The 16,550-nt window shown below is 44.0% G+C and overlaps 1 protein-coding gene across 2 annotated transcripts in view; it reads left to right on the plus strand.

Annotated features, from left to right (window-relative positions):
- The first annotated feature begins 619 nt into the window (after nucleotides 1–619).
- The window catches only part of IL18R1 (interleukin 18 receptor 1), a 61,484-nt gene continuing 45,553 nt past the window's right edge, over nucleotides 620–16,550 (plus strand). For both annotated transcript variants that reach the window (XM_077482668.1, XM_077482669.1), the window contains exons 1-2: nucleotides 620–870; nucleotides 13,523–13,748. In XM_077482668.1, coding sequence (XP_077338794.1) covers nucleotides 813–870; nucleotides 13,523–13,748 — 284 coding nt within the window. In that variant the 5' untranslated portion in view covers nucleotides 620–812. The remainder of the gene's footprint in view (nucleotides 871–13,522; nucleotides 13,749–16,550) is intronic.

The following is a 16,550-nucleotide window of genomic DNA, read 5'->3' on the forward strand; positions in this document are numbered from 1 at the left end:
AGTGCCACCTATCAGTGCCCATCAGTCCCATCTATCAGTGGTACCTATCAGTGCCCCTTAGTGCCACCCATCCGTGCCACCCATCCGTGCCACCCATCAGTGCCACCCATCAGTGCTGCCTTATCTGTGCCCATCAGTACTACCTTATCGGTGCCACCTTATCTGTGCCTATTAGTGCTGCCTTAACTGTGCCTATCAGTGCCCACCAGTGCAGCCTATCAGTGTCCACTAGTGCAGCCTATCAGTGCCCACCAATGCCGCCTCATCAGCACATTTCAATGAAGGAGAAAAGTTACCTGTTTGCAAAATTTTATAACAAACTATTAAACATGATTTTTTAATTTTTTTTATTTCGCATCTTTTTTTTGTTTGTTTAGCAAAAAATAGAACTCCCAGCTGTAATTAAATACCACCAAAAGAAAGCTCTATTTGTGGGAAAAAAATTATAAAAATTTCATTTTGATACAGTGTTGTATGGTCGCGCAATTGTCATTCAAAGTGCATCAGCGCTGAAAGCTGAAAATTGGTCTGGGCAGGAGGGGGGTTTAAGTGCCCAGTAAGCAAGTGGTTAAACAGGGAATGTGTCAAGAAGTAAATGTCATTTTTCTTCTTTCAGTCATCTGTGTGCACATAGCTTACCATTAAGCAGCAGAAATTGCGTAACTGCTTCCTGATACAAATCTGAAAGGCAAACCGTGTCTGTGAGTTTTTGATGTAGTAGAGGAAATCAGCCAAAAAAACTAAGATCACTGGTAAGTGCCCCAGAACTGTTCCTGACGAGAAACGAAAGCGTATCTGTGACGATAAAGGCCATGTACAGACAAAAAGCCGTGTGCTTCATTTTTAGGTTTGCCTGTCTGATGGAATTTGGTAAGTACATTGTTTTATGTGTAAGAAACAAACCTGTCACTCTTCCCTCTTACTTTTTTAGTATCAGATTAACAATTTTCCTAATACTGTCATGTGTAATGTATGTTTTTATTATTTTTTTTTTATATATAACTAAATTCTATGATTGCTGAAAGTCATAAGACCTGTGAATAGGGGCCCCCATGATTTCTAATGGCAGCTCTGGGTTTATCTAGACCTGGATGGTGGACACCACCACTTAGAGCAGTGGTTCTCAACTCCTGTCCTCAAGATCCACTAACAGGCCAGATTTTATGTATTACCTTGGGGAGATGCAGACTAGAATACTAAAATTACTGAGCAGCAAATGATATCACCTGTGATGTATTTCAGTTATCTTGCAAACCTGGCCTGTTAGTGGGTCCTGAGGACAGGAGTTGAACCACTGACTTATGCCCTGTACACACGGTCGGACATTCAGACAACAAAATTCGTCTGATTTGTTCTGACGGATTTGGGCCCAAACTTGTCTTGCATACACATGGTCGCACAAAGTTATCGGAAAATCCGATCGCTCAGAACGAGGTGACTTAAACCGCGTACGACGTGACTATAAAGAGGTCAGTAGTCAATAGCTTTCGTCTCGTAATTTATTCTGAGCATGTGTGGCATTTTGTCCGTCGGAATTGTCTACACACGATCAGAATTTAAACAATCGGATTTTGTAGTTGGAAAATTTTAGATCCAGCTCTCAAACTTTGTGTGTCGGAAATTTTGACGGAAAAAGTCTGATGGAGCCCACACTCGATCGGATTTCCCAACAACACGATCTGATCGCACGTTTTCCGTCGGAAAGTCCAACCGTGTGTACAGGGCATTAGAGGTGAGATGAAGAATGGCAGTGTTGCTTCATATTGGAGAGAGAGAGAGAGAGATAGAGCGCTGCTCTATCTCTCTAAAAAATACAGTGTCCCTTCTGCTCTGAGGAGCTGGCTGCCGCTTGCAACATATAACAGAACTTGCAGATTTGAACTGACAAAACTGTCTCTAATTTTCACAAAGAAATCCCTGTGTTCCCCATTTCTCCAGAATTTTTCACTAGTAGCTCCTACTAGCGCTCCATTCCCCCCATTCTTAAACAGTGTTGTGTCTTATGCTGTGACTTGCTGTACGTTTTGGCACTGAAAAAAGCTGAAACTGTCGGGAAGAGTGATCTGTGCATGACAGTTGAACTATAGTCCTGGCCCAACTGGGAAAGAGAGCTTGATTAATTTATAATTGCTGTTTCACTTATTTGACAAGCCTGATAGTAATTTGCATGGGAACATTATTAAAACAGAATCATTTTTTTCTTATTTGTCCTAGAACCTGAAGCGCATGTGGACTGGAATATTTAATTGTCTTCTTTCTGTAATAAAATAGTTTAGAATGAGCATAGGTGATTTGCAAAGTGTAGTACAGTCTAGGCCTAGGGCAATCAATCCAATTTTAGTTTTGGGTGGTTGCTTGTTTGTTGCTACACTTTGCTCTTTATCTTATTGCCTAAAATGGTTTGGCAGTAGGGTGGTTTGTGTTACATTCTACTGCATGGGACAAAATGAAGGACGCATAGGCAAATCAACCTGTACAAACCTGCCCATTAATATCAGTTCTGCACTGAAAGACCTAGGATTGAGAAAAAAGCACATGATACAGCATAGTTGAAACACATGAATGGTAATGTTTACCATCAGAAATGAATTGATTCTGTCCATATTGTAAAAAATAATAAAATGAAATAAGGGAATAATATCCAATAGAGGGTATTTCCTTGGGTGCCTGCTGATTGGAATCTACTCCGGTGCTGCGAGGCAATACTTGGATTTGGTTAGCATCCTTAAAATTCAGAAGAACGACAGCCATATTCTGTGGATGGTACTAAAGTCAGAGGCAACTGAAGTAAAGGGTTTATCATTTTGTTTCATGCATAGTCACTAGAGTGGTTTCTGAATGGCATGGTCTCAAATGTGGAGAAAACAGAGAACATTCCATTTCAATTAAATCTACGCAAGGAAGAAATTAGCTTACTTGTAGGTTTGGGACAATATGCTATGCATACAATAAAACACTCACATCACAATAAATCCTTTTATTGTGCAGATCACAGATGTTTTATATTTATTTACTTCCACCGCGGGAACACAATGATTGCTGCTAGTGGCTATAATGGCCCACATAATCATATGTAAAAAATCTAACAGGCTGGTTGTACCAAAGTCAGTTGATGGATCGACTTGTGTACAATCGGCCTGTCCATAGATGGATCAAATCCTAGCCAGTCAGGGCTGAACTGGCTGAGATTCAATCTATGTATGAGCAGTTTTAAGACATTTATGTACTGTATGTATGTATATATTTTATATACTAGCCGGTACAAATCATTTATTTTCTTAAAAAGGTGCACTTTTTTAAAGGAATCATTTATTTTCAATGAATATACATGTTGTTTTGGGAACTATAAGGCTACATTAACATGGCCAAATAGCAATGGCCAGGGTGACCACTGGTAAGAATCAGTAGATTCTTGTCAGTGGTTGTAAGTAGCAAGTAGCAGCAGCTGTTAATGGTGGCTGTCAGATTTATACTCTGTACAAATCAATGGCTAGCACCACAGCTGTTCACTTGTAACTGCTCCTCCGAGTGCGTACATGTGATTAGAGCCTACAAACCGACCCTTGATGCAACATACTGTCTGCAGATATGCGCCCATGTTAATGCAGCCTAGGGCTACATTCACATGGCTGGATGGATGCACATAGTTTTCTGCATTCAAACTTGCAATCTAATGATTTTTACCTCCCTGGCTTCCTCTGTGCAGCTTTGTTAAAGTATTCTAAGCCATAGGTTTCAAATGATACTTGTGTTTTCCTCTCATATAGATGTAGCACCCTGTAGTTTGGGTAGGGAGCTCCTCACAAATTTACTTGCCGGGAGTAGTTATCTTGGTTGATTGATAGAGATCTATTGATTTCTCCCTAAGTTTGCCTTGTTGAAATTTTCTCTTTTATCACTAGGTGGCCAGGTACTTGGTGGTACAAGATATGAGAAGGGAAACCCAAGGTCAGGGTATGGGTATATGGGGTATCTCAGCAAATGGGCAGGAGTTTTCTTGAATCCTTTGGCCTGCTGGGAGCACCGATATATATGTTGGAGTCAGGTGATCTGCATTCTGTAGCCCCTGGACAGCTGTCTGGGTGAACCTGTGATGCCAGCCTCGGGAGCTTGGGCCTATGCCGGGGGCATCTGGCTGCCAGGCTGTATGAGGGCCTATCCAGAAGTAAAGAGAGCAGCGCAGGGTTGCGGCTTGCAGTCCAAAAAGAAGTGAGAACATTTCAGTGGTCAGAGGTAGAAGGAAAGCTGTCGCCACAAAGGGACCAACCACCTTTACCAGGGACCACAGTGAGTAACTGAAGCAAGTATCGGAACCACATTCTCACTAAAAGGGCACGTGGAGAATCGGGAAACTTTAGGCGGTGATCTAGTCAGGGACCCAACCCGCGGAGGAGACGCTTGCAGAACAGCCTTGTGAGTCAAGCCAGGGACCTCATCGGTTAGCAGGGGTAAAGCTTGAGAAGGGATCTGGAGTGCCAAGCTAGGGACCCAGCAGTAAAGCGTGGGTGACGCTTAAGGGAATACCACCACAAACCTTGGAGGAGCTCAAGGGATTCAGCGTCAGTAAATCAGAGGATCTAGTGAGTGACCGGGAGCTCAGTGTTGAATAACTACAAAAGGCAGTTGTAGTGGAGCTGAAAGGTCTGTTACGTTTGAGTTCGGAAAACTTGTTACCAAAGGAGACAGCATTTCTGCATGTGCAGAAGTGGTGTCTTGCTGGGGCCTTTCCCTGCACAGCTGTCTCCCTATTGAAGTCTCTGCGTCTGCCAATTGAATCTATAACTACTTAAGGGTGTCCTGGCCCTAACCCTCTTTCTCCCAAAAATACAAAAAGGACTGTCAAAAAAAAATAAAACTTCTTTTACATCCAAGAAGTGTCTGGTGCCCAATGACTTTCACCATCTTTGCACCCACTATGCCCCACAACCCACTACATATTGCAGGATGTCTGCTATCTTTGGCCTTGGAGGTACTCATTACATAAGGCCAGAGACCTTGCTACATAGAGAGACAAGGAAATTATTTTAACAATATTATCTTTCACAAATATAACTGATGTGAATAAAATTAGACTAAAACACGAATGAGTCATCTTCTTACATCAGCTTAAATATAAATATAAATTAAGCCCATCCAAACACAGAGAACTCCATCTGGTACCTGTATATTATAGAACTGATGAACTATAATCAAAAAGCAAATATCTCTCTAAAAATTATATTAAAAAATGACAATTTCCACAAACAAACTTTTTCACAAATATAATTTGTGAAAACTACGCATTACTACGTTGCTTTAAAAAATATTCATACCCCTTGAAAATGTCCACATTTTGTTATGTTACAACCGAAAACGCAAATGTATTTTATTGGAATTTTATATGATAGACCAACACAAATTGCTACATAATTATGAAGTGGAAGGAAAATTATATATGGTTTTCAATTTTTTTACACATAAATATGTGAAAAGTGTGGCATGCATTTGTATTCAGCCCCCTTTACTCTGATTCCCCTAACTAAAATCTAGTGGAACCAATTGCCTTCAGAAGTCATCTAATTGGCAAATATACCAGAGTGTAATTTAGTCTCAGTATAAATGCAGCTGTTCTGTGAAGCCCTTAGAGGTTTGTTAAAGAACTTTAGTGAACAAATAGCATCATGAAGGCCAAGGAACACACCACACAGGTCAGGGATAAAGTTGTGGAGAAGTTTAAAAGCAGGGGTAGATTATAAAAAAAAATCCCAAGCTTTGAACATGTCATGGAGCACAGTTCAATCCATCATCCGAAAATAGAGTATAGCACAATTGAAAACCTACCAAGACATGGCTGTCCACCTAAATTGACAGGCCAGGCTAGCAAGCATTAATCAGAGAAGCAGCCAAGAGGCCCATGGTAACTGTAGAGGAGCTGCAGAGAACCACAGCTCAGGTGGGAGAATCTGTCCACAGGAAAACTATTAGTCGTGCACTCCACAAATCTGGCCTTTATGGAAGAGTTGCAAGAGGAAAGCCATTATTGAAAGAAAGCCATAAGAAGTCCCATTTGCAATTTGTGAGAAGCCATGTGGGGGACACAGCAAACACGTGGAAGAAGGTGCTCTGGGGGTGTGGCCTGACGCAGCATGGAATAGGACCTGCAGGCCAGGAGCTCCTTTCATTAATCCTGGATTAATATCATCCTCCACTCCATTAGTCCCCCCATTCCAGTTGGCTACCTGCCTGGGGACCCTCTCCACACCCTGCCTTGTTTCGGCCGTCTGGCGGGCCGATCGGAGCGGCGATTCTCATGTCCGGCGGCCACACTCAGGCAAGTCCCCGGCTTCGGCCTATGCACGGAGGCCCGCGGCCATCTTGGCACACCCTTCGTCCGAAACGGCGCTGGGTCCTGTGCATGCTGCCCTGCTCCCAGCCGGCCTGGCCCCATCTAGCGAACTGCATAGCCTGCAGTCACCCAGCGGCCCGGGCGGAGCGGTGATTCCCCCGCACGGAGGCCAAATTTGGGTAAGTCCCCGGCTTCGGCCTATACAAAGAGGTCTGCGGCCATCTTGGGACACCCTGCCTCCAAATCAGTGCTGGGCCCGGTGCCTGATACCTTCCTCCCATCTTGCCTGACCCCCAGTCGCCCAGCAGCCTATGCGGAGTGTTGGGCCTCCCACACAGCAGCCACACTCAGGCAGGTCCGTGGATTCAGCCTGCACACGGAGGTCTGCGGCCATTGTGGTAAACCCGCTTCTCAAACCAGCACTGGGCCCTGGTCCTGTCATCTTTTTTCAGTTTTGCCTGGCCTATCCTGACTGTCTCAGATTGCTACCTTTATGTCCAATATTATGTCCCCTCCAAAGAGCCAAAAATCTGCCGCGGCAAAGCTCGCACAGTACCACCAGAATGAGGGAGAGGAGGCTGAGGGGGATGGCGGCACTGAGAGGACGGGGGGGGGGGAGCGCAGGCAGGGAGACACGGCTAAACTACTAGAAGCGATCACACTTTGCAGGACATCCCTCACTGCCCAGATGGAGGAGGTCAAGATGGACATATCTCTGATTAGGCAGGATTTCCAGAAAATCCGTGAACGGGTCACAGAGACAGAAACCCGCATCAGCACGGTGGAGGACATCCTGCCGCCACTACAAGCTAGATCTGAACACATGCAGAGGCAGATTAACCAGTTGCTTGCCAAGCAAGACGACATGGAAAATCGCCTGTGAAGGTGCAACCTCCGCTTCATCGGTCTCCCGGAGGGAGCGGAAGGTAAAGACCCGACAGCGTTCCTGGAACAACTACTGATAACCACATATGGTCAGGAGTCCTTCTTCCCCATGCTGGTGGTGGAGAGGGCTCATAGGATGCCGGCTAAACCTCCTCCCCAGGGGGCTCCCCCCGTACCTTTATTGCAAAACTTTTAAACTATAAAGATCGGGATGCTGCACTGAGGCTGGCAAGAGAGAAGGGTAACATTCCAGTAGGAAACATCAAAGTGGCAATATTTCCTGACTTCTCGGCCGAGATACAGAAACACCGTCAGAGCTTCATGGAGGCCAAACGCAGACCGCGCGACTGTCACCTGAAGTACTCAATGCTTTTCCCTGCACGTCTGAGGGTGGAACATGATGGCCGCGTCTCGTTCTTTGAGGATCCCGGAGAGGTCATCTCCTGGCTGGATCGCAGATCTCCACATGGCAGGGGAGGCTGACTGCTCACCAGGTGAGCCATGCGGCGTGATGTTCTTGTCTCATGTCTTCACCACTACTTGGCCTATCTTAACTACCCTTGCTGTATTACCACCCTGACCCACATCACACAGATTGTCAGTCCCATGTTGATATACCGTGCCGGGTCGGGGAGGCAGGTGGAACTCTATACTTCCGCGGACCCTTACCATCACATCTGCTGTTATACAATCCTATCTGCAACATCTAGAGTACTGGATTAAAAATCACCCCCCTTATTTTATTAAATGTTTTATTTATTTTTTTCTCTTTTTTATCCTGGATATTTGGAATTAACTCACTACATCTCATTGCCCCCCTCATGGGGGTCTTTTTCATACCCCTGAACTTATCTGCCACACGGAGCTGTGGAGGCATGCTGGTCCTACAGGCCGCATGCATAGTGCAGCGAATTTACGCCCCACTATCCACTGGGAATCATGACTATGTGGATGAACGGAGGAACTGGGTCTTACTGCCTCTTTATTACACTAACCTATGTAACTAGGCCCCATCCCTATCCTTCTCTGTGGTGGCTGGCTCAGAACCACTACTTGACCCAGTGGCTGAAACTGTTCCTCATTTTCTCCTTACATGTGAAGTTACTGTTTGTCCCAGATGGTAGTTCAGAGTTGTTAAGGGATCATGCCTACACAAGTTGGGGTGGGTGTAAGGCGGGGAGGGGGAGGGGATTGTTAAACAGTTATATTTGCAATTTTCAAGTGTGCATACAAGGTATCAGAAACCTATTATGGGAACATGTATATATGCTGCAAGGGGGCCTTTTACGGTGTTTAGAGTACCTCAGTTCTATTACAAACTATATTCTTCGCTAGACCTCAGGATGTATGTCTCACTGAGGCGAGGTGGTGTCCCCTGTACAGCACCATGGCAACTATAAAATTCCTAACTTGGAATGTGAGGGGCCTGCGTGAGAAAATTAAGCGCTTGGCCGCCCTTACATTCCTCAAAAAGCAATGTGCAGATGTTGTGGTGCTGGTCGAGACGCATGTCGAGGGCAGACTCCAAATGGCCCCTCGTCGCCCTTGGGTTGGATGGGCATACCACTCCACCCACACGACTCACGCTAGGGGTGTCTCAGTATTGATCGCCAAATCTGTACATTTTGAACTCTGCGAGCTTGTAACTGACCCCAGCGGCCAGTGTGTATTTCTCCATGCCAGGCTATACAGTGAATCGTTCCTCCTTATGGCTTTCTACATACCTCCTCCCTTTAGTGTAACAGTGATCCTGGAAGGCTTTACCTTTATGTCTCGTAACCCCACAGTACCAGCGATATGGTTAGGTGACTTTAACACTACACTATGTCCGGCCCTTGATAGACTCCAGACGACACAGGCGATAGGTGCTAGTGCCGACACGACTAAATTCTCTAAACTCATCTCCACCTTTCATCTTATAGACACATGGAGGCACAACTTCCCGCACACTCGTGCCTACTCCTGTTTCTCCTCTACCCACAACTCTATGTCCCGCATAGATTTTATACTTGTGTCCTACACCCTGGCACCACGGATTCTCGAAACTGCATTCTGCCCCTGGTTACTGTCGGACCACAGCCCATATTGGATCACCCTCAGTATCCCTTTTGATAAACCACGAGACCATGGCGACTAAACCCGTTCTGGCTCTCACTGCTCCCAGGGGATGATGAACTCATCGCCCAATGGAAGCAATACTTCTTGGAAAATGATCACACTGCATCTGTTGCCGCAATATGGGAATCATTTAAAATATACGCACGTACAACCCCGATCACACACATAAATAAAATCAAAACAGACTCCGCTGGGGCGTTTGACAGGGCAGTGACGGAGCTAGTCTCCACTGAACGTGAATATGCTGCTAATCCCACCATAGCAACGGCGACTCAGCTTAAAATGCAGAGTAGAGTGGTTAATCAACTCCATTATACGAAGGCTCGTCAAAAGCTTTTCTTTACTAAACAGAAACTCTTTGAGTATGAGGAAAAGGCAGGCAGGCTCCTCGCATACCGAGTGCATAGCGAAGACAGGCCCCAAGCTGTCATCACCCTTCATGGCCCAGGGGGTGGATGGATTACAGACCCCCGCAGTGTCACCTCCAAGTTCAGGGAATTTTTTGCGGATCTATACAAAACAACAGTGACAGACCCGACGAACGTGCAGACCAATTTCCTTCACAGCATCACCCTCCCCCAGTTGACGAAAGATCAAGTAGATTCACTTGAGGCACCCCTTACCACGGAAGAAATAGATACTGCGATCGCAAGTTTCGCCAGATCCAAATCCCCTGGATCTGACTGTCTCCCTGTTGAATTTTACTCCCAATTCAGAGAATTACTAACTCCTAAACTGCTTGCATTATTTAATCACCTATTTAAAAACTTCACCCTGCCCCCTCTATGCGGGAGGCAAAGATAGTCCTTATCTCCAAACCAGGTACCAGGGCTACCCTGAATTCTATCGTCCCATTTCCCTACTACAGGTGGATATAAAAATACTAGCCAAGGTACTGTCCCTTAGATTAAATCAAGTTATTCTGTCCCTCATACATGTAGATCAAGCAGGATTCATGCCAGGCCGTAACACTTCCTTTAATCTACACAAACTTTACATCAACCTACAGGCTACACATGCAGAAGTTGGGTCACGGGTGGTGGTGACATTGGATACAGCAAAGGCGTTCGATTCAGTGGAGTGGGGCTATCTCTGGAGCTGCTTGGCTTTGGACCACGGTTCATTAAATGGGTGCAACTGTTGTACCAGGCGCCCACGGCCAAGGTGGTGGCTAATGGCTGGCCATCTCAATGTTCGACCTCAGTAGAGGCACGAGACAGGGCTGCCCTCTTTCACCACTATTATACGCCTTGGCCGCGGAACCCTTGGCCGTGTCCATCCGAGCTAACCCAGAGATCAGGGGATTAAGCCATGGCGCCCTAACTGAAAAGATCAGCATGTATGCTGATGACACACTATTATACCTGGCAGACCCGGGCCCCTCTCTGCACGCGGCTCTCCAAACAATTAAAAGGTTAGAGACTTTCTCCAGGCTAAAGATCAACTGGGGGAAATCCCAAATTCTTCCACTTGACAGCTTCCCACCGACTGAATTTTAGGGCAGTTTGCCATTACAACGAGTCAGCATTATCAAGTACCTAGGGATATGCGTATCCAGATCACAGATGGATTATATACATTTAAATTTAAGCCCTCTAATTTCCCACGTTAAATTCAAACTACGGGCCTGGGCCCATCTACCACTGGGGGTTTGGGGCCGGGTAAACCTCATAAAAATGGTTCTGCTACCCAAGATCCTCTATGTTCTCTGGCACTCCCTGATATACTTACCCTTGAAGCATTTTAAATCCCTTGAGGCCCTTCTTAAACCCTTTGTATGGGGAAACAACAGACACAAATTAGCTTGGCAGGTGCCTAAAAACCCCACGGACCTGGGGGGCATGGCCCTTCCCAATTTAAATTTTTATTACATTGCGGCACAATTATCCCAACTGTACCATATAGACAAAACGGACAGAGGGCGGTTTCTCCAACTGCTATGCCCGAGGTGGGCTCGATGCACCGAAGATTCAATTTACACGCTGGCGATGGGCCTTAGCGGGCGGGCCTGGGGGGCAACAGACAGACTTTGTTATACCATTACAGACGCATATGGGACTTAGCTTCTGTCAAGCTAGGGATACCACTCTATAATGATTACACTCCATTATGGCATAATAAAACTCTGTCAGAATTTTTACAACTTCCCGATGCAGACCTCTGGTCTACTCATGATATTCTCTATATGCATCAATTGTTTGTTGACGGAACCCTTAAAACCTTTGCTACGCTTAGAGAATAATTTTCACTCCCCAGATACATGCTCTTCCGATTTTTACAGGTGAGACACGCGGCCCGGGCTCAGTTTTCAGAATCCATCCCGCAGTCAGCCACTAATGCACTAATGGCCATAATCAAGAACACTGACCCCCGCAAATTAACTTCGTCCTTCTATGACATGCTCACTACCCCTGTTTCCACCAAAGTGGCACATAATCTGAGGCCCCGGTGGGAGAGAGAGATAGGCCCTTTGGAGGATGGGGAATGGGAGGAGGCTTTGGAATCCTGCAAGGCTGTCTCACCCAAACTTGCGGACAGACTGACCCAAATTTATATTATCCATCAGGCATATCTCACCCCCCTTCGGGTTGCCAGATATAGAAGCACTCAATCTACCCTTTGTCAGATGTGTGGGAGTGAGGTGGGTACGTTCTTTCACTTAATCTGGTCATGTCCTAAAATACAAGGCCTGTGGGCGCAAGTTATAACATTCCTGCACGATCACATGGGCTCTTCGGTTACATTAGACCCAAAACAATGCCTACTCGGGGTGCTTCCAGATACTATAGACAAATACGCTAAGACATTCCTGCATGAGACCTTGTTCTTGGTGCGGAAGGTCATTGACCGGAAGTGGATGCGGCCCGCACCCCCTGGGCTGGTGCAGTGGAAGGCGGAGGTCAATAATAATTTACCATATAAAAAGGTATATATATTAACAGGGAATGCCCGGCCAAATACGACAGAATATGGGATCGTTGGTTACAAGACTCCGATACTTGTACGTAAGGCATTTTGAATCTATGTTGCCAGTTAGATGGTTTGCCCCTAACTGTGTGTTTTGGTTTAGGTCTAGCTGACCCACATTGTCGGGACCAGCTACTGCTCTCTCCCTGTTTTTGATCCTTTTTACAAATGTTTGTTATTCATGACACCGGTTTTGAACCGACTGTACTCTACTTACTGTACACCCGTCTGATATCAGTGACACTTTGGCTGTATGTAATAATATGTATGCACTTTTTCTTGTTTTATTTTTCTTTGACATAATAAACTTGGTTATGGAAAAAGAAGGTGCTCTGGTCAGATGAGAGCAACATTTTAAATTTTGGCCTAAAAGCAAAACACTATGTGTCACCCTGAACACACAATCCCTACCGTGAAAAATGGTAGTGGCAGCATCATGTTGTGGGAATGCTTTTCTTCAACAGGGACACGGAAGTTGGTCAGAGCTGAAAAGGAAGATGAATGGAACAAAATACAGGGCAGGCTTACAAGAAAACCTTTTAGAATCTGCAAAAGACTTGAGATTCGGGTGGATGTTCACCTTCCAGCATGTCAAGGACCCTAAACATACAGCCAGAGCTGCGATGAAATGGTCTATATCAAAGCATATTCAAGTTTTACAAAAGGCCCAAAAGTCCAGACCAGAATTGAGAATTTGTGGTAAGATTTCAAAATTGCTGTTTAGAGACACTCTCCAATTGAACAGAGCTTGGGCTATTTTGCATAGAAGAATGGGCAAAAATGTCACTCTCCAGATGTGCAAAGCTGGTAGAGACATCACCAAAAGACTTGCAGCTGTAATTTCAGAGAAAGGTGGTTCTACAAAGTATTGACTCAGGGGGACTGAATACAAATGCACACCACACTTTTCACATATTTATTTGTAAAAAAAATTGAAAACCTTTTATCATTTTCCTTCAACGTCACAATTATGTGCAACTTAATACGGTACATTTACGTTTTTGGTTTTAGTAGGACAAAATGTGGAAAAGGTCAAGGATAATGAATACTTGTTCAAGGCACTGTACAGTAGGAAACTCATACAATGATAAATATAATAAATGTTTTACTTCTTTATGTTTAGACTGATGACACATGGAGGCACATTGCATATGCATAATCCAAAGTTGTTCATGGCCTTAAATATTTATTGATAAAAAATGTTTTTTTTTTTGTTTTTTTTTTAAGTATATCCCTGTTACTTTGAGGATGAGTACTGTGTTTTAAAATGTGATGGAAACACCAGCAAACGCAATGATACAGAGGTCACAATCACTTGGCACAGAAGATTACCCTCCAATGCTTCAGAAATTATTTCTGCAGATATAGACAGTCGGATTCTCACGAATGGAAATCTGCTTGAATTTTGGCCACTATCTTTAAATGATTCTGGGGAATATATCTGTACAGTACAGTAAGTAAATATAATATGTATTTGTCCTACAATAAGAGTTAATCTATTGGAGACTGTGTTAATAAGTCATAGGAGCACTTCATTCTTGACTTTTAACTGTGGGGTTGATTTACTTAAACTTACCATAGACAGAGCAAATTTCTTTATTGCAAACATAGTCAGTGTTGAGCGGGGAATCCCTCCCATTGAGCTATTGTGTCCTCCTGGCAGGGGGGGGTGATGGGGGTAGACATCCCTGCCTGGAGAACACAGTGATCAAAAAGTCGCTAGCGAAAACAACATGTACAATCGGGCACGCTTGTACTTGGGTACATTCAGCCTACCCATACATGATTCAAATCTCAGCCAGGTCCTGCTGAACCGGACAAGATTCGAACCATCTATGTCTGGCTTAAAACTGGAGAGTGCAAAATCTGGTGCAGTTCTATATAGAAACCAATCAGCTTCCAATTTATTTTTTATCAAAGTTTAATTGAACAATCTGAAGTGATAAGCTAATTGATTAGCTACCATGCACAGCTGCACCAGATTTTGCACTTTCCAGTTTTAGTAAATCAACCCCTATGTATTTCTCAGCAGCAACAACATATGTTTATAAAGCACTTTTTGCCGCTAGGACTAAGTTACCATCCATATATACTATTTATTAATGCTACAAACATTTACATGTTAACCACTTGCCGACCAGCTTCCACAGTTTTACTGCAGCAGAATGGCACAGCTGGGAGAAACGATGTTACCTTACGTCGCTTCAAATTTTGGCCACTAGGGGCGCGTGTGCATCTGCAGTGTGTGCCTGGAGCCGATGTGAGTGCCCGGCAGGCGCTATGACCGCCGGCTCCCACGATCGCTCGCGACAGAGTGAGAACCGGGATCTGTGTGTTTACACAGGGGAGAGGAGACAGATTGTGTGTTCATACTATGCATGAACACCAATCTTTCTCTCTCTCTCCTCCTAGACAGTTCCATCCCCCCTACAGTTAGAACACATCTAAGGAACACAGTTAACCCCTTGATCGTCCCCTAGGGTTAACCCCTTCCCTGCCAGTGACATTTATACAGTAATAAGCACATTTTTATAGCACTGATCACTGTATAATTGTCAATGGTCCCAAAAATGCGTCAAAAGTGTCCAATTTGTCTGCCACAATATCACAGTCCCAATAAAAATCGCAGATCGATGCCATTACTAGTAAAAAATAATAATAATAAAAATGCCATAAATCTATCCCCTATTTTGTAGACACTATAACTTTTGTGCAAAACAATCAATATTCACCTATTGTGATTTTTTTTCACCAAAAATATGTAGATCCATATATATTGGCCTAAACTGATAAAAAATGTGGATATTTATTATAGCAAAAAGTAAAACATTTTTTTTCAGAATTGTCGATCTTCTTTTGTCTGCAAAAATAAAAACTGCGATCAAATACCACCAAAAGAAAGCTCTATTTGTGGGAAAAAAAGAACGTCAATTTTGTTTGGGTACAGTGTAGCGCGACTGCGCAATTGCCAGTTAAAACGATGCAGTGCCGTATTGAAAAAAATGGCCTGGTCATTGAGCAGCAAAATCTTTCGGGGCTGAAGTGATTAAAATGTTATAAAGGTATAACACGTCTTTTCACTTTGCAAAATGAATGTTAGTGCAATGTGAAGCTGTGTTCCCGTTAAGGTTGATTTACTAAAGACAAATCCGATGTTCACTTTTCAGGGGAAGCTGCACACTGCAAGGGCATTTTCCCCAGAGATCAATGAAATTTCACTTTGTAAAGAATACCTCACATGCAGGGAATTTTTGCTTACAGGTGATTGAAAGGTGGGAGTCAACAGAGCTTCACATCATTCATTAAGCTCTGAGGAAAATTCTCTTTGCAAATTGCAACATCTCTTGGAAAGTAAACAGTCTACTTTCCTTTGTTACATAAACCTTTTTGAAAACCTAGACCTGTGGTAGCAAAAATCCAATTTACTTTGTATGCCCCTCTTACATGACTGAGTATTCACAGTTAACACAGATTCATCTTGCTTGTTACCATTCACCTTGGAAAGTCAACATAACTACGGAATGTGAAAACGTTACTTAACCACTTTCAGACCGGACCATTTTGCTGGTAAATGACCAGAGGTCTTTTTACACTTTGGCACTGCGCTGCTTTAACTGGTAATTGCGCGGTCATGCAATGTTGTACCCAAACAAAATTTGCGTCCTTTTCTTCCCACAAATAGAGCTTTCTTTTGATGGTATTTGATTGCCTCTGCGATTTTTATTTTTTGCGATATAAACGTCACTAAATGATATATTGCTCACACATGCTATGGGCGTATGTGAAATGACACCCCAAAATAAATTCTGCTGCTTCTCCTGAGTATGGGGATACCACATATGTGGGACTTTTTGGGAGCCTAGCCGCGTACGGGGCCCCGAAAACCAAGCACCGCCTTCAGGCTTTCTAAGGGCGTAAATTTTTGAGTTCACTTCTCACTACCTATTACAGTTTTGAAGGCCATAAAATGCCAAGATGGCACAAAACCCCCACAAATGACCCCATTTTAGAAAGTAGACACCCCAAGCTATTTGCTGAGAGGCATGTTGAGTTCATGGAATATTTTATATTTTGCCACAAGTTGCGGGAAAATTACAAACTTTTTTTTTTTTTTTTTTTTTTCACAAAGTTGTCACTAAATGATATATTGCTCACACATGCCATGGGCATATGTGAAATTACACCCCAAAATAAATTCTGCTGCTTCTCCTGAGTACGGGGATACCACATATGTGGGACTTTTTGGGAGCCTAGC

This window comes from Lithobates pipiens, unplaced genomic scaffold, assembly GCF_037356315.1.
Source record: "Lithobates pipiens isolate NorthernLeopardFrog02 unplaced genomic scaffold, aLitPip1_a1.2 Scaffold_16, whole genome shotgun sequence".
Lineage (NCBI taxonomy): Eukaryota > Metazoa > Chordata > Amphibia > Anura > Ranidae > Lithobates > Lithobates pipiens.